The 17,745-nt window shown below is 42.9% G+C and overlaps 1 protein-coding gene and 1 long non-coding RNA gene across 5 annotated transcripts in view; one reads left to right on the top strand and one right to left on the bottom strand.

Moving 5' to 3' along the window:
- LOC113996662 (C-type lectin domain family 2 member L-like) overlaps positions 1-13,041 on the bottom strand; it is a 29,563-nt gene extending 16,522 nt beyond the window's left edge. For 2 of the 4 annotated variants that reach the window (XR_005563034.1, XR_005563033.1), the window contains exons 1-6: positions 12,600-13,041; positions 7,502-7,792; positions 6,639-6,722; positions 5,558-5,742; positions 4,764-4,864; positions 2,904-3,130 (exon numbers count right to left, since the gene is read on the bottom strand). Coding sequence is in view for 1 of the 4 variants with exons in the window: in XM_027737863.2 (XP_027593664.1) it covers positions 3,013-3,130; positions 4,764-4,864; positions 5,558-5,742; positions 6,639-6,722; positions 7,502-7,565 (552 nt within the window). In the remaining 3 variants the exon portion in view is untranslated. Of the gene's footprint in view, positions 1-154; positions 905-1,218; positions 3,131-4,763; positions 4,865-5,557; positions 5,743-6,638; positions 6,723-7,501; positions 7,793-12,599 lie in introns of those variants that run through there. The other 2 variants (XR_003543842.2, XM_027737863.2) reach the window with 2 other exon arrangements.
- Positions 7,597-10,938, top strand: LOC113996664. The gene is made up of 3 exons (XR_003543844.2): positions 7,597-7,757; positions 7,967-8,614; positions 10,415-10,938. It is a non-coding gene; the product is annotated as an uncharacterized LOC113996664 (long non-coding RNA).
- Positions 13,042-17,745: the final 4,704 nt, after the last annotated feature.

The raw sequence follows: 17,745 nt of genomic DNA, 5'->3' as shown, positions 1-17,745 counted from the left end.
GCAAATTCTTTAACGTGGAACCACAGTTTCTGCCTTGAAGGTACGATGAGGTGGTGAAATTAATGCCTGTGAATGCACTCAGTAAATACATTACTTAGGTATTGAATGGATAAACAATATTTCTAGGTCTAGAATACAAAAATGCTATGAGCAGTCTGACTTAGTGCCTTTATTACATCCATATATTTGAAAAAAAGAACAAATTTAATGAATTGAACATGTTACTCTAACAAAAATCACACAGACTGTAATTAAAGTCCTTATAAGCAATGAGAGAAACAAATCCTTTTGAAAGAATAGAGGACTCTGGGGCTACAGATAAAAAAGCAAACTGTACCTTCAGTGAATTCCCTTCAAACAAAAAAAACCCTGACACAGATTTACCCTCCAAAATGCAGCATCAGCAGCTCATTTGAAAAACTGCTGTTATGTAAAAGGAAACAAGAACAACAAAAATCCCCCAAACTCAGTGCAGCACATGTGTGGGGAAGAGGATTGGATTGTTCCCTCTTAGATTAGTAGTGGTGTTCAGGTTTAAAAAACATTCATGAAACATCTACTATTTAAGCATTCTTGCTACTGCTCATGTAATTACACACGTTCTTGCAGGGCCTTACTGAACCTCTTACCTACTTTTTAAGCAGTCACTGATTTAAAAAGAAAAAAAATGGCTATTGAAGTACTTCATCAGACCCTACTATGAGTAAAGTGAGTTTATAGCTTGACCCTTTGTTTCTTAACATCACAGAAGAGAATGGTAACTGCACCTCTTAAGAGTCAGATTACAGAAGAGCTTTCATTATAACCTACTGTGCTCACAGTTTCTCCAAACTCCCTTTCAGAACCAAAATTTCCTATTTTTGGACTCTCTCCATAGATGACACTGATGGGAAAACAAACCAACCTGTTTAAAAAGAAAAAAGTAAATGTAAAAAATAATAAATGTAAATGTAATTATAAAAAAACCTATTTGGCTTCAGACTGAAAGAGGGGAAATTCAGGTTAGATATAGGGAAGAAATTCTTCCCTGTGAGGGTGGGGAGGCCCTGGCACAGGTTGCCCAGAGAAGCTGTGGCTGCCCCATCCCTGGAAGTGTCCAAGGCCAGGTTGGATGGGGCTTGGAGCAACTTGGGCTAGTGGAAGGTGTCCCGGCCCATGGTAGGGGGTTGGAATGAGATGATAACTTTAAGGTCCCTTCCAACCCAGGCCACTCTATGATTCTGTAAGAGCAACTTTATTTTCTTTAGTTAAAGAAAACATTCAGGTAAATCAGCTCAGTAAGAAAGGTTGAGACACAAAATGGTAAATGAATACACTCCTTATCCATCACAATTTCTATCCAATCTGTGAAATGTACCTCTACTATGTCCCCAATGCAAATATTCTCAGAAAAATTTCCAGTAATGAACTGTGGAAAATTCCATGTTATCCCTCCAAATTTACCATCCTGTGTGTGTTTCACTGTGCCTATTTCAGCATTTCCACACAAGTACATTTAGGTTAAAGACTTCTGTTAAAAGTTTGACACATTATGAAGAGTTGGGAAGTGAAATGCATTATTTTTTGGGTCAAATGTCTTGTTCTGTGTCAACCCCAACATTACAATTAAAGATTTTTTCACATTCAAAACCTGAATATTTTACTTTGCTTCTGTCTGGTGGGCTTTTTCCTCCCCAAATGGTGCCAGAATTAAAAATACTTTTAATGGCACAATATTAAGACACAAACCATTGTAATTCGGAGGCTCTGTAAGGATATTTATTGAGTATCTTTTTGGGACTATTGCACATACCATATCCCTCAGAGCCAGGTTAATTTAAAAACATCGCAGAATAATACCCTCCCAACACAACATATATGTTAATACACAGATTATTAGGCTTTTCACACTGTAGAGTCCTGTTACTCTGCCTATAAAGAATATAAGCCATTAAAAAAGTGTAGTTCAGCAAAATTAGTGATTATATATTAATAAACATCTTAAAGTTACAAGTTGGTGACAATATCCATACTGTGTGGTCCTGTTACAGTGAAGTCCTACTGTCACAGAAAATGAGGAAGGTGAACTTCCCATTCTTCCTTCTCTGGAAACACTCATTATCCAACCAGAAATGTACCACTTGCTAGGAAGCTTCACACTCTGACAGTCACAGGACACGAGGAAACCACAGAGAAACCTCCTTTGCTGTTAATTCTCTTTTTCTCTTCTCCTGATTTTGCCTATTCGCACTGAGAACTATTTCTAACTTTAAACATTCATGCCTGCAGGTTCACTATTACTTTTCCAGTTCAAACTCTTTTACCCCCCATCAGAACAAATCCTCAGGTAAATAAATATTCTTATCTATTCTGGGGTTTTTTGGGCTAAAATAAGTCTTGTGGGAAGGATAACTTCAGGTCCAGTGCAGCTACATAAATCAGCTTGACAGCATTATCACTGGGATTTAACAAGGCTAATGTAAAATAACATTAACAAAACATTGAATACAATGCAGAGTCACACAAGATGCATCCCATCAAACCGGAAGAGGGAAACCTGCTATGATCCTGCCTAAAACAACAGTGCTTATTCCTGCATTCCCCTATCTCTGAGAGGCACTGGCAGACCTTCAGAAAGTCCCACTTCACCACCCATCCCTGCACACAGAGGGAAAAGCAGAACAAAAACTGCCAGATGCACAGCAAAAAGGAAAAGAAAGAACAGTTGCTCCTCCAAAAGAAGGGTTAATGGAAGAAATGTTGATGACACAACAAAAAGAAACTACAGGCTGGGCAGTACTTAGAAAAATGGGGCAAGAAAATGACTTATCAAGGTGCCGGAGCAAACCTTTTAAGTGGTATCTTTAAAAATCAGAGGCTTCCTCCATGGCTGGAGAATTCTGGCTACCAGAAAAGTCATTCACCTTTAGGTAGGAGCTGAGACATGTTCCCAGGTCACAGAGTATTGACACAGCCTGTGCAGACACCACATCAGAGATAGGTGAAAATGTCAGGGGGTGGCTTTGTCCACCTTCATCGCGCTGAGTTAATGGTCAAGCTACAGACCCACTTCCTGGTTAAATAACATCCAGAGGCTGAGACTCCTTTTGACTCAAGATAGGCACAGTTTCCAGAGCCTTTTACCTCAATTCTGGAAGGAAGAAAGACATGATTAATTTGATACCCACGACTGAATACTGTGATAGAGCAAAGGCAACTATGGGTTCTCTTGAACAAAGCCCAATTTGCCACAGGCAAGGCATCACAGGAGGATGACAGCTTGTGCTTTGAAGAGAACACCATGGGGGGTTTTCTTTTTTTAATGGGACTTTGTGCCCAGAATACAAAATCTAGGCCTTATAGTAGTCCTGAATCTTGTCTAGTGGTCACTTAATATGAAACACACCCTTAGATTGGAGACTGAAACTTGGGTTTTCCTGTCTCAAGGATGCTGTGCTATCAAGACTGGCACCACCTTTGACTTCCACATCCTCCTATACAGCTAAAATGTTCCAGCAGAAGGTGCGAAACAAATGTATCTCTCATTTCTCTCTTCCTCAGAACAGAAGAGGGCACCATGGTTCAGGGGCTGGCAGAAATCAGGAAGCGAACCTCAGTTCCCACATTATAGATGCCCCTGTATAAGAGGTGAGAGACTCCTTCACCAACTCTGTTTGAAAACAGTGCTATAATGTTCTGTGGATAGGGCCAACCCAACTAGAATGGTCTCTGGAAAAGCCAAGGGACAAATCCCCATGACTGTAATAACATCTGAGCTTAGACATCGAGGTGTTCGCTCTCCTAAAGACAGGAGGGTCAGTGTGAGGCAAGCACTGAGGCAGAAGTCTAAGAATGGGAAGAAATTCATCACTGATAATGAAAGCATCAGTGGATGTTTGTATTGCAGGCAGGGAATAAAACAGTGGGAAGGACTGCAGTTTTCAGCTCAAGATGCCCATGTGCTCCTCACATCTCATATCAAATGCCTTTATCAGATCACACCCTTAAGTCTTGGGGATTACCTGAATATAGTCACACACCGCTAGTAATGTCACAAACTTGAAAGTATTTAAATTTTCCACTTTTTAAGTCAATTTCAGACTTGTGAAATCTCAGTGCTTATTACTATCACTGATAATTCTACCAACTCCTGCAGGCAGCTGCAGGATGAGACACAGCAGTGCCTGAGAAGAAGGGACAGCTGTCAGTGGGAGGAAGAAACTGCCCCACACCTGACACTGGTGGGACAAGGACACAAGGCCATGACCACAGAGCAGCTCCTGCAACATAAACTTACAGCTTCCCCTTTCCCTCCAGCAGCCTTTTTTTAGGAACATTCTATAAGAAGTATGAAAACATCTCCTAGAGGTCTCCCAAATCTCTTTGCTACAAACCTCATGCAGGTTACGTGGAGGTTTGTACTTTTGCAAAATATATGGTATAAGGAAGAATTTGCATTATTGTAACCTTCTATTCCTCCACTGGTTGCTTTGGTATCTTAGTGGTCTCTTGGTTTAACTTTCACTTTGCCATCCCGTCTGTTGCCATGAGCTCCTACCTTATGTTCCTTCTGAACATTACAAATTTATCTTCTAACTTTCACCCCTCACACTTTTATCAATGCTATATGAAATCTTTATTGCATTCCATTCTCTCTCAATAATCATCCCTCCAACATAATGACAGATATTTCCTTCAAGTCACTGTCAATATCTGTATTAGTTATCTTTTCTTACTCCCCTATTATCTAGTACCACCAGCAAAACCTCTTGACGTCAACTTACAGTTCATTGTCTAATGCTTTTCCATTCACCCAAAAGAACTCTTCATTTCTTTTATAGAGTCCAATCCATGGGTCTTGCTTTGTTATCTTCATCATAAAACTCTGTAGGAATAAACTCATATGAGAAAAGAAGTTCATGCTATGAAAATACAGTCTTTGTTGTTTTGCTTTCTAGCCCTGGATCAATCTTGCCTTTGTCTCAGAAGAAACAATATTAAAACCTAAATGTACAGAGTACTGGTACCTGTGATAGGGTTGACTGACCTACAGAGAGGCTGTTTTAAAATATCAAGGACTGCCATCAAGGTTTGTAATAGATATGGAAGAATATATTCTCCTAGTTTTTTGTGCAGGGTGGAATCTTTCCTAATATTGCAGTGTAATATAGAAAGAGATGCTCCAAGCAGTGGTTGGGATATCTCCTAACTCCAAAGGTCACAACTGACATATCTACTACCTTGTGCGTCATTAACCTATCTTGACATGATAAAACTGTTAATTAAAGATAAATGAGTTGCAACAGTGTTTATGCTGATAGTTGCCTTCAACTTGAGTATTTATAGCTGTGAGCAGCACCAAATTTAACTCAGATAAGCCCTCAGGCACTTTTAAAAACATCAACTGATAAAACTGACTTTCTGTTTTCAGGGAGAGAAGGCAGGAAGTTTTCTGCAGGCTGTGACCCAACATGGCCTTGCATCAGCTTCCTAACTGTTCAGCTTAGGAGGCTGGAAGGACAGCTCACGTCAGGACATGGAACAGGGTGAAATCAGGACGCCCCGTTTGTTCCCTTACCAGTTCCTGATGATTCTTGATCACCAGGAGGGAAGCATTGTGCAAAGAGCAGTGGCTCTGACTGGAGTTCCAGTCGGCTTCATTCTCCGACAGGTAGTAGCATTTCCTCTGGAAATACAGCCAACCTGATGGGCAGACTTCCAGGGAAGGACAGACAGGAAAATCTTTGGCTGAAGAAAGGTTTACTGGGAAAAGACAAAAAACAATCTACCTATTTCTTCCAATGGGAAAAGGTCTCTGGAGCATTTTATTTTGCTTTGTGACTGCATCATTCCAAATAGTCTAATCATAGCATTATTACCTCTGCTGAGCAGAAATAATTATTGTAAACTAATTGAATACTCTGGATCCTGCACCCTTATGGCTCCTGACATACCTTTAAAGGTTGGTAGAAGTAGCTGAGAGGGTGATAATAAAGTATCCTCCAAGGACTCTTCTACAACATTAATATTTCTGACAACCACAGTTTTTGAAGTGTTGCTTCCTCACAGCTGAATTAATAGCTTTGCTTATTAGCACTCTCTAATGCCACTGCAACAAGTAGAATAATTTCTCCAGCACTTCACCATTATTTTTTAATCAACACAGAATCACAGAATGGCCTGGGTTGGAAGGGAGCTTAAAGATCATCTCGTTCCAACTCCCTGCTCCCTTCCACTATCCCAGGTTGCTCAGAGCCCCATCCAACCTGGCCTTGGACACTTCCAGGGATGGGGCAGCCACAGCTTCTCTGGGCAACCTGTGCCAGGGCCTCCCCACCCTCCCAGGGAAGAATTTCTCCCTAATATTCAATCTAAACCTGCTCTCTGTCAGTTTGAAGCCATTCCCCCTCGTCTTGTCACTCCAGGCCCTTGGAAATAGTCTCTCTCCGTCTTCCTTGTGGGCTCCCTTCAGGTCCTGGAAGGCCACAATTAGGTCACCCCAAAGACTTCTCCATGCTGAAAATATGTCATGGAACATCTATTTAATTTAGAAATAAGGTGAGTTCTGAATAAACCACTTAAGGTTTGGATGGACTTTTGACAACCTAAAACTCTGGAAATTTCTATTGCTAATTATCTTTTTTTTTAAAATGACTTACCAAACTGAATACACGAAATTAAAATGACAGCAGCACTAAGGACTCCAGCCATCGCTCGCCAGAGCCAGATATTGGAAAACAGATCTGAAAAAATAAATGTCACGTTTCAAAAAACAAAATAAAACAAAAAACCCACAACCAATTTACGGAGGAGTAGAGCCCAGGACCCACAAAGCTGTTCCAAAAGCAAAAGCAGTTCCCTGTGGACAGGAAGCTGGGAGCAGAGCTGAAGGACAGGAAGTCTGTGACATTTAGAACAACAAGAATTTTAATTACATCATCCAGAACTTGACCTGATAGGGAGGTGGTTCCTGACACTCCAAAGTGATCAAAAAAGAAAGAAATGAGCATGGAACAAATTGAGGGTGGACAGTATGTTTGCTGTTGACCTCATGCCTAAATGTGGCATGGATAAGTGAAACAAGACAAGCCTTCAGCTCCGCAGCCCAAAACGTCTCCCGAGAAACATCCCGCCTTATCCCACAGCTTTTCAGGGTCTCTTTTTCTTCTCCGCTCCCTTCCAGGGGTTTGGAGGTGGGAAGGACACACCAACCTGCCACTGCCCTGCTTTATATCGAACCCTGCAGGCGGTAGCGGGGCATGAGGTGTCCCCCGACTGGCTTCCAAGGGAGGGTCCCCTCTCGCTGCCAGCACAGGGGTTTTCCAGCCGCCGGGACGCCGTAGGGCAGCAGCCAGAGTGCTCCAGCCTCGGGCCGGGGAAAGCGGGAGCATCCGCGCCCCGGGACCGGCGGCTGCACTGCGGCTCATCCCCGACGGCGCGGCCGCTCCCCGGCGGCGTCCAGGTTCCCGCCCGGCTCTAGCCATGGGATCCGAGCCCGGCCCCTCTCCCTGTGCCCCATCACCTTCGCGGGATCCCGCCCCCCGCTCCGCGGAGCCGCCGCGCCCGCCGCCCCCTCGGCATTCCATGGGTGCGGAGCCGCTGCCCCGCGGGCGCGGAGATCACGGGGCCGGAACTGCCCGAGCGTCCGGGGTGGGAGCAGCTGGCCGGGATCCGCTTCCCTCCGCCCTGGTCCTTGCTCCGAGGGTGGGGGCAGCCGTGGGATCCACTTCCCTCGATCCCGGGATGCGCCGTCCTCCCCGAGTGCATGCATGGTCACGGTACTTTGTGCTGGAATAGTAACTCCGGAACTCCCCTGAAACAGGAAATGGGGAGTGTTTTTTAAGAAGAACTTGGCTGCCAGCAGGTCTCGCTGCGGTTTTCTCTGACGTCAGCGAATTCCAGGACCTGACACAAAGGCAGAAAGCGGCTCTTGCTGTTTTTATTTATTTATTTAATGTTCGTTTATTTATTTTCTTCTTTTATACAGAAGATGAGGAGGAATATGTGGAGGAGGAGAGTAAAATGAAGTATTTAAACGCTGATCCCCTAAAACTTGAGGTCTTTGGAAAACATGGCCAGTGATCTGCTTCACCCAGGGGAGTGCAAAGCCCGATGGTACTGACTTTCCAGCTGTGGGGATGAAGAAGTTACTGTGAATTTTAATTACATCATCCAGAACTTAACCTAATAGCAAGGTAGTTCCTGACACTCCAAAGTGATCAAAAAAAGACAGAAATGAGCGTGGGACAGAAGTTGCTTTGTTTGTAAGTGCAGACATTTCATCTGGTGTGTTTTGCACATTTAACTGCTTTACTTAAAGCAGATCTCGGCTGTGTAGCACGTTCAAACAGCCAGAGGGACACAGCTCTCTTCGAGTCATCGTGCGGGCTCTGTACAAGGCTGATAAGGAGTTCAGCCAACGGTTTATCCAAAATGAACATCCTTCTGGATCTGGGGAGAAAACCTCGAATAGAAAAGTGTGAGAGTGGAGAGTTACACTTTATGCTCTCACAGCAGTCTCCAACTACTTTGAATATCAAAGATTCTGTGCAGTGGTCAGAAAATTATCTCCAGGTGTTTATATTTACAGATAATAGAGTTTGAGCAGTGGTCAGTTGCTGAAAATTGTCTTCAGGTGTGTATATTTGCATAATAAACAATAAAGAGCCATATCAACTTCATGCTTCCATGAATATAGTTTGAATTGCAGCTGATTTTAGCCTTTGCCTGCAGCAGGTGCTCATTTAAGCAGTGGACTGGGATTGTCCATCATGCCTGGGATGGCACTTGAGAAGAAATAGAAAGGCAAAAGGGTGAAGAATAATCCAAAAGTTATGTGCAGCAAGGTTTCAAACATGGTGGCTTTGGGGAGGTCAGGGAACTGAAGATTCCTGGGAGTGGGAGGAGGTGATGGGTCCAGAGAGCACAAGCTGCAGACAGTTCAGAGTATTTGGCAAGACATGAATCCAGAGGGGCAGAGACTGAGAGTGGGGTGTGGAATTAGGGCAGCAGAGAGGTTCAATATGCAATGGAAGATGAATGTATGAACAGCTGGTATTCTAAGAACAGGTTATTCAGCATTTATTCACTTGGAAAGAGTGGCTTTCTCTCTTACCGTTCAGTCCTGCCTGTCGCCGAGGTCAAAAATAACATTGTGGCTTATAACCACAGAGCATTCACAAGTGAGTACTCTTTTCATTCTCACCCACTGGTACAGAAGATAATTTTGGCAGCTGCAGGCTGGCAAAAACCTCTGAGAACCTGTCACATACTCAGTTGTGAATCATTTCGTTCTCTGAAACTATTGTAGTTATTAACCCCAGACACTTATGACTGAGACACTCGATCTTTAGTTTCCCTGATCAGTTTGGCTGAGAGGCCCACAGACATTTTCTAAAATGAAGATTGATAAACAGATAGGAATTTCTTAAAGGAAAAAGGCAAAAGACAAAAATAGCCCCCCAACTAAATTACAGGAAAATTACTCTAAAATATTGCCGTGTTGTATGGAGAAAGATGCAAATATTCTAAGTAGAAAGTGTAGCATTTTGTAGAAGGGGTCTCATTGGATTGACTCAAAAAGTTAAAGTTGGATTCTGTGATGCTGCCTCCTGCTTGCTGCTACCACAAATAATATTACTTTTATCACTTACTGGTCATAGAATCATGAAATGGTTTGGGTTGGTATAGACTTTAAAGAACTAGTTCCAGCCTCCCTGCCATGAGCAGGGACATCTTCCAATAGGCCAGGTTGCTCAGGCCTTGAACACTTGCAGGGATGAGGCATCCATAACTTCTTTGGGCAACCTCTGTTCACTTGCATAATGATATTGTGGCTACAGGAACTGAAAGAAATTACCTGAGTTATAAAGGCCTGTTTCTTAGGCTGCAGTTACAGTCCAAGATGTATTTAGTCATCACTTAACTTTGAACTAAAAAGCTAAAAATTCTTCTCCAAAGAGAAAAAACCCACTTTTGAGCCTTGGCAATGTAACTGCCTGGAGGATGATGCCATAGCAGGACATTTTCCACAGAATGAGGAATAAAAAAATCTCTGAAGGTCCTTGAGACAATGTGGATACAAAAGGAGTTAGGATGATCCAGAAAATCCTCATACATGGAACACAACTTCCTGGCTCCTTCTTATCTGACTGTATTTCAGTGCATCAGACTGGTACCTCCTCATCCTAGAGGTAAATTAGGGGGAAAAAATCTGTTACATTGAGGAAGGATTGTTCTCCCCCTCTCTCAAAGAGCTCCTGTGCTGTCAGAGGGGAGATTCATGTTGTGACTGTCCCTGAGATGGTCAGTTACACAGCCAGATGGCAAGAAAAGTGACTTAAATGCATCCAAAACATAGAGTGTTGTGCAAGAGTTTTGTGACTCCCAAATTAAAAACTAATAATGTAATTTTACTTTTTCCTTCCATCTCCAGGAACTCCAGAGAAATGAGAGTGGTCTAATCAGAGACATCAGCATTCCAGAGGGGGCTGCCTGTCACAGTAGTTCTGGACACCTCCCCGTGCCAGGTCTGAGGGCCACTGCAAACCTTCATTTGGCCGCAGTGAGAACTTCTGAGTCGTCAACCACAAAAGAAACTGCTTCACTTCCTCTTCTTTCTGCCACACAGCTGGGGTTTACTTGGCTTATCTTGGCCTTTGATTATGGGAAATGAGGCACAGAATTCCAGAACACACCACTGGCCCACTGCAGGAGCGTCTGTAGTTACCACTGGCAGCAGGGTGTTTCAGATCTGCCGGCCCTGAGACAATACTTACAGAATAGAAAACTGTATCTTTAAAGGAAAGAGGTCAGTGGGCATTGGTATTTATTTTATTAAAAAAAATTTACTTTCTAGTATAATTTGTTCTATATCAGAAAAATGATGTCCTGCAGTAAAGACAGGAATATAGTGATCATAGAATCATGGAATGGTTTGGGTTGCAAGGACCATACAGCTCCAACTCCCCTGCCATGGGCAGGGACACCTTCTACTAGAGCACATTGCTCCGAGCCCCATCCAACCTGGTCTGGAACACTTCCAGGGATGGGGCAGCCACAGCTTCTCTGGACAGGCTAATTTACCCTGCTCTCGGTTGACTTTGTCAGTTCATCTTCATTTCCCTCCTCAGTCAACAGAAGAACTATTAGTGAGTTCTCTGAGGCTTTCATCAGACCTTGAGGGATTTGTACCCCAAATAAGACTTCTGATGTTTTTGGGTGCTGTGGGAACTCTTGTTTTGACCATACCCCCCAAAGCTCCATGCTCTCTGTGTGCCTCTGTACCATAAGAATCCTGCCAGTAAATAAGGAGGAAAGTACTGAAATACTTGCTTTTTTCTTATTGCTTTTTGCTTGCTAGTCCTGAAGTTTATTTTTCATTAACCCTGTGTTCATCTGAACAAAATTACGTTTCTTTCTTATTAGTTATAAAGGTTTTGCTATTCACTGGCACAGGTTGCCCAGGGAAGCTGTGGCTGCCCCATCCCTGGAAGTGTTCAAGGCCAGGCTGGACAGGGCTCTGAGCAACCTGGGCTAGTGGAAGGTGTCCCTGCCCCATGGCAGGGAGTGGAACTGGATGATCTTTAAGGTCCCTCCCAATCCAAACCATTCTGTGATTCTATGATTCCTCTTACTTTTTGAGGTGACGTATTTCCAGGATGATATTGAGAGGTTCCTGCAATTCTCAAAGTGAAATTGTTAGACTGGAAAGACAAATGCATTTTCTTATCTATTAATTTGGAAACATTTCTGTTGAATAACATGAAACTAGTCAGATTAATAAAATTAATGAAGAAAATATCCATGTGTTATCAATGAAATGAAATGTAATGAAATAAAGTGGTGAAGGATGAATGTAGCCGAAATAACACTGAGCAGCTTATGAGACATAACATGTGCTTAGTAGTTTCGAATATTAAAAAATTTGGTCTCCTTTAGAAAGTATTTAACAGAGGTATTAACAAATTGTATTTACTGCAGAACTTAGGTTAGTGTTTGAGAAGAACTAAACATTTTATGAAAGTCAGCCAACTAAGTCTTTTACACTAAAAAGCCTCTGCCACAGAAGTCTTGCAAAACGTTGTTTTGGAATGTTTGGAATAGGAGGCACAAGAGAAAAGAATTCAGCTGCTTTATCAGCTGCATTTTTATTTTTGGTAAGGCCTGCATTCAATAGGATTGCTATTTACTTGTTCATAACACCTGTGTGTTGTTATTATTGAGTAGAAGACATAACTGTCATCCTCCAGAAATTACATTCTTGGCACTGAAAATTACTTGAGGGAGGATAGGAATAAGAAGGGAGGGTTGGAATATGGAGTTATGGAATACCACAGTATTGTAGCAACATGAAAATAATACTAGTAAGCTGAATAAAAAGAGAAAAACGTAAAAAAGGAGCATGACAGGGAGGTTAAACCTCAGATGGAAATCTCAGATGATATAAAGATATTTAATTACCTTTATCTCCAGAACCTGATGGTCTGGTCATAATAAAGATTAGTAGATGTACTTTATGTAAATGTTATCTTCCAGTATTGTCCCTATATTTCTTTATAGATAATATGTGTTTCACCATAGAGCAACCAGCACGTTCAGCACCTTGAAAAGACACTCACCTTTGCAGCCACAAACTAAAAAGAGGTTCCAAAAAGTCAAACTGTAGATTTTGCCTGCTCAGTTTGGTGTCTCCACGTCCCCTGCACAGGTAACAGGTGTCAGATGTTTCTCCCCATGATGTCTGCAAGCTGTGCCTCTGCTCCAGGAAGCTTTCAGAGGCCAGCACTGAAATGAGACTTTGCAGCCTCCTCATCAGCCAGAGTTGCTTGTCCTGATAGGTCCCTTCTCAACCAAAGAAGAGAAAAGAGAAGAGCACGTGCATGCACAGAGGTCACCTGTGACTTTTGAAATGGTGACTCATCCCGCCATGAGCTCCACAGAGCTCCTCAAGCCTCTTTCCTGTCCGGCATCCTGTGCATGTGTCTTATGGCTGCAGCTGGTGGAGCACAGCACCTTCCACCACAGGCGTGAGTAGCATCTGGGCTACTCAGAAAGGTTTATTTCCCTAATCTGGGTCAGTTTAACAGCTTTTCTGCCCAGCATTTCCTGTTGCAGTGCTGAAGGTGCTGTAGCCGAGACTGCTATCCTATCCCTGGAGGACCAAAAAGGATGTTGTGTGAGAAGTGCAGTTAGAGACCTGCCTGGGGTGATGGGTCTGCAGAGAAATCAGACCATCTCATGGTATCTCAAAAGTATGTGTTTCTCCCCACGCCTCTCCTCTTTTTTCCCCATCTTGTTTTTGATTTTTTTCCTTCTGTCTTTTGTACGCTTCTGGTTTGGCTGCTATTCAGCCGCTTTCTGCTGTACTTGCTTTTTGTTAGTGTACTACTTCCCTGTTGCTTAGTTACTTCAATACAACAACTTCGGGGCTTTTTAATGGTTTAAGGGGTTTTTTTTTAAGAACCTTGCCTTCATTCGCTGTTTCCTCCTAAAAATTAAAATCTCTTGGTTGTGATTTTTGCCAAGATACTCAGAGCATTTTTTCCATCAAGTGTATCCTGACTGATACAGTCATGTCCAGCTGACCACACGCAGTATCTGCCCCTGACTTCCCGTTTCTTACTGCACTTATTTAGCACCTATCAGAAAACTCAGTATGGTCTGTCTGGTGAATCCTCATCCCTGTTCCCACCTCCCATTCTCCCTGTACTTCCCCTATTGCTCTGACATTGCAACCATTACGGCCAGGACACTCTTCAGAACATACAGACACCAGAATCTGTGCTGACAGCAGAAACAACACACAGAGGCTGCTCAAAGCTCCTGCAAGAAATCCATCTAAACCATTAAAAAAATGCAAATAACAAAGCTGGGCTTAAAAGCTCGATCCAGAATCCCACTGAATAATGTGGAGCCAAAGGCTCAGCTGGCTCCACAGGCTGTGGGCCTGCAGCTGCAGCTCTGCTGAGGGAAGGGGAAGGGCAAACCCAAATACAATCCTGTGCTGCCAAGGATGAACTACTTTCATTCAGCATGGAATGTGTCCTCCTAGTGTCCATCCTGTAAATATTTATGTCTGGACAGTCCCAACTGTGTAGATCTGGACTATGCTTCCTTGCACATGACAGAAATACAAGGTCCTGGAGTAACCAAGGATCAGTTCCTTAGCTTCCAGTTTAACACATAGCTCCACAGCTCCCTACAGAGCACATGAAAAGAACTGGGAGCATTAGAAAGGGATGGGGAATACTTTAATCACCAGGAACTGTGAAGCACAAGGCTGTGTCCAGACACCAACTCCTTTCTACAAATTATATGCCTGAATCAATAACATGAGAGAAATAAAAAAATCCACTCAAGAGCTAAAGCCTGGGCAGGATTTCCTGTGTGTGAGTGTGTTGGAAAGAAAAGAGAGGTCTGCTAGCTGGCATACATGCACACTGAAGTTTGGATAAAGCAAGTAGGCTTGCAAAGCACTTGAATATTCCATAAAAGGTGAGAAAAAATGCTGAAGGCATTACCAGGTTTTCTTTCCTGGTTTGCTACTAAAACCTTTGAATCAATGGAAGGTATGCAGCCAAAAACTCTGACATACCCTATTTACTGTAGTTATCTCAGTTTAAGAAAACATATTGTACAATGTAGTTTCCAGGAGTCTTTCTCTTTTGTGTCATCTGTCTTTCTTGCTCTCTGTTGCATCTTAATTACTATATCTCAAGCATAAAGAATTTGATAGTGTAAATTGCAGTTACACAAAAGTCTTGTTTAGACTGACCTATTCCATTTGCTGCTTTGTACATTAAGCACCTTTTGCACTTCCTGAAGCAGGCTGGACCAATCCCCCTTTATGAATCCCCACTGCCCTCAGAATTTACCTGCAGAGAGGAAGGACATGTTTCTGAGCTGCACAAACCCCACGTTCCTCATGACACAGCAAGTTAGCTTGGGTCTGGTTTTGAAGAATTGCAGACACGTGACCCCGCTGAGTGTGGCAGGGTCCTGTTTCAACAGGGTCGAGTCCATTCCTTTCTGGCTCAGGGCCAGCATGTCCTCCTTTAAGATGTCTGCTTTGGAGAGCAGGGCCTGCTGGACCCCACAGGGCTGCTCTGTGGGATGTGCCATGGCCCCACCCAGAGAGCTTCCCTCTGCTCTCTAGGGCTGACTGCTGGATCCCTGCACTTTCCTTTGCTTTCCATTTCCGGGAATAAAGGTTGGCTTTTCAATCTGTAAACGCGGTGTGTATGTATCTGAAGATTTGGAAAATCAAGACACGACTAATGCCAGAACCACTTCCCAACAAAGGTGGCCACAGGGAGGCCAGAATTTATATTTACTTATGTTTTTTACATTTAACCCTCTTCCATCAAAAGGTGAATTGGTACTAGAATTCTCTTCTCATTATGAGTTTGTGTGGGACTGGAAAAGGAAAGAACTGCCTCCTGAAGGTTAGAGAGGGGAGAGAGCTCTGAGTTATCCCCAGTCCAGAGTGTCATTGTAAGAACAGCAGTGAGAGGAAAGGACAAGGGAGAGCAAGAATGGCAGAAAATATTTGCACTGACTTGAACCTGCCTGAATCAGCCAGACCCAGAGTACAGCAGGTCACTGATGTCCAAGGTAGGTCACTTGGTGTGCACTGAACTTTCTTTGCATTCTTCAGTTTGTTTTCCACATATTTTGAAGGTGTGCCATGGAGCACCAAAGCCCCAAAGAGCATGAAGGAAATGTGAGGGTCAGTGGAGGGGGGGTATCCATGTGGGTTTTTTACAAAAAAAAAAAGTGCGAGGGGATTGTTATGAGTTCTACTTTCATTTGTTATGGTGTAAGTGTGAGGGAGAGTATCTTGTGTGATATTAAGAGTGGTTTTTATCAATTTTGTTCTCCCCCAGCAGACTCTGATTCCTGCAGCAAAGGGATCAGGATTGAGTGTCTCCTGTTGCTGGTGTTTGCAGCAGTCTCAGGCACAGGCTGTTTCTGCTCCCTGAGCACAGCAGACAATGCCTTGGGGCTTTTCCTCCTGGCTCTGTCTGTACAAACTACGTGTTTGCACAAAATATTTCAAGGATAGATTTTGTTTGATTTAGTATAAAGGACTTTGCAAAATTCTAACCTATGATTTAGCTTTCTTTAATGCACTAGGAACTATTGCAGAAACTTACACTGGTTTTGCTACACCTGCATAACATTACTTCCTGCAGTAACAGACTTCATACACTGTCTCTGTATTTCTGTTTCTGTCTTCTCAGACAAGGCAAAGCCAACACCAGGAACAGGTGGTACCAGGAAAACAGACGTGATCAGCAAACAGAGAATTTTGCCAAAACTCTTCCAATATGCTTCAATGACTCTTGGGACTCCAAGGATTATCTTTCTCACTGTGTCCTTTGAGGTAGAATGATTTCTGCTAAAATGGTGCCATTCCTGGCTCTCTCCTTCACCTGCAGGATTAAGAAAGCTCTGTGAAGTCATTGATGCAATGATCATGATGTCCTGGGTTCTCTTCAGGGAAAGAAATATTTTACTTCATTAGAGATTTTACACGTGGTGTGTTGTGGCCAAAGGTAGTGAAAAAGGAATCATACAGGAAAAACCATCTCTTTGTGACTGGAAAGCACATTTTGATGTTCCTAAGACAAGCAATCCTCCTCACTGCCCCCATTCCTCAGGATGCTCTGGAAACAGATTTGCTGTTCTTTCCCTGATTTTGAATCCCCAAGGAGCAAAGTAAGAACATGGAGCTGTAACAGAATAATGTCAGTGTCAGAAACCAGGAGCTGCACTCTTATTTCAGAAGGAAGTTGAGCTGGAGGGGCTCTTGGTTTGCGCTCAGGTTACTGGAGAGGGTGAGAGACAAAGAATTTGCTTTTCTCCTTATTTCAGTGTTAGAAATAAACTTATTGAACTAAGACTTAAACTTTTGGTGTTACCAATTTTTTTTTCTTTTTTTTTTTTTGCAGATGGAGCAAAGTATTTCTAAAAGTGTCTGTTGATAGTGGCTTGTTTTGAACAGGCCAGAATTGTTCTCTCACCTCCAACTTTCTGTGTTAAGAAAAGGACCCTTCAATAGGAACAAAAATGCTTGGGGGAGCTCTGACTGGTAGGAATTTCCTACACAATCCTGTGCTCCTGCAGGTCCCAGGCCAGACTGTGAGTGCAAGTGAGTGGAACAAAGGCTTTGTTCAATTAAACAAGGGCCCGACTGCTTGTTGAATTTAGTGGTGACCCAGTGATATTCAGTGAGAATGTTAAGGAAGAGTACACACAGACCAAACCTGAGTCAACATGAGAAGCCAGAGATGGCAAGAAGCATAAAGGGAGATGAGATGTTTTCTATTTGCTCCTTAATCATTCTATTGCTCAAGTAATGAATCTAAAACATGCAGTATTTTACCCAACAAGCATGAGGAGAACAAAATTTCCAGCAAAGAACTTGCACCAGTGTTTTACAAGACTTTGTAAGGAGCTCTTCAGCTGGTGGAGTTGGGAACACAGAAGGGCCTATAGAGGACTTGGATCTATCCTGGAAATGGTAAATATAATAGTTACTCAAAAGTTATTACCTAGGAGAATGAACATAGTATAAAATTAATGTGGGTTATCTGGAGATAGCCCAGAACTGTCTGGACACAATCCTGTGCCATGTGCTTTGGGATGACCCTGCTTTGGCAGGGAGGTTGAACCAAATGACCCACTTGGTCCCATCCAACCTGACCCATTCAGGGATTCTTTGATTCTGTAATAAAACATCCTCCTTTTCCCCCAGGAATT

This window comes from Pipra filicauda, unplaced genomic scaffold (assembly GCF_003945595.2).
Source record: "Pipra filicauda isolate LSUMZ 115617 unplaced genomic scaffold, ASM394559v2 scaffold181_size1560634_pilon, whole genome shotgun sequence".
Taxonomy (NCBI): Eukaryota; Metazoa; Chordata; class Aves; order Passeriformes; family Pipridae; genus Pipra; species Pipra filicauda.
The sequence above is the reverse complement of the archived record's forward strand: the minus strand, read 5'-3'. Positions and strand labels throughout refer to the sequence as shown.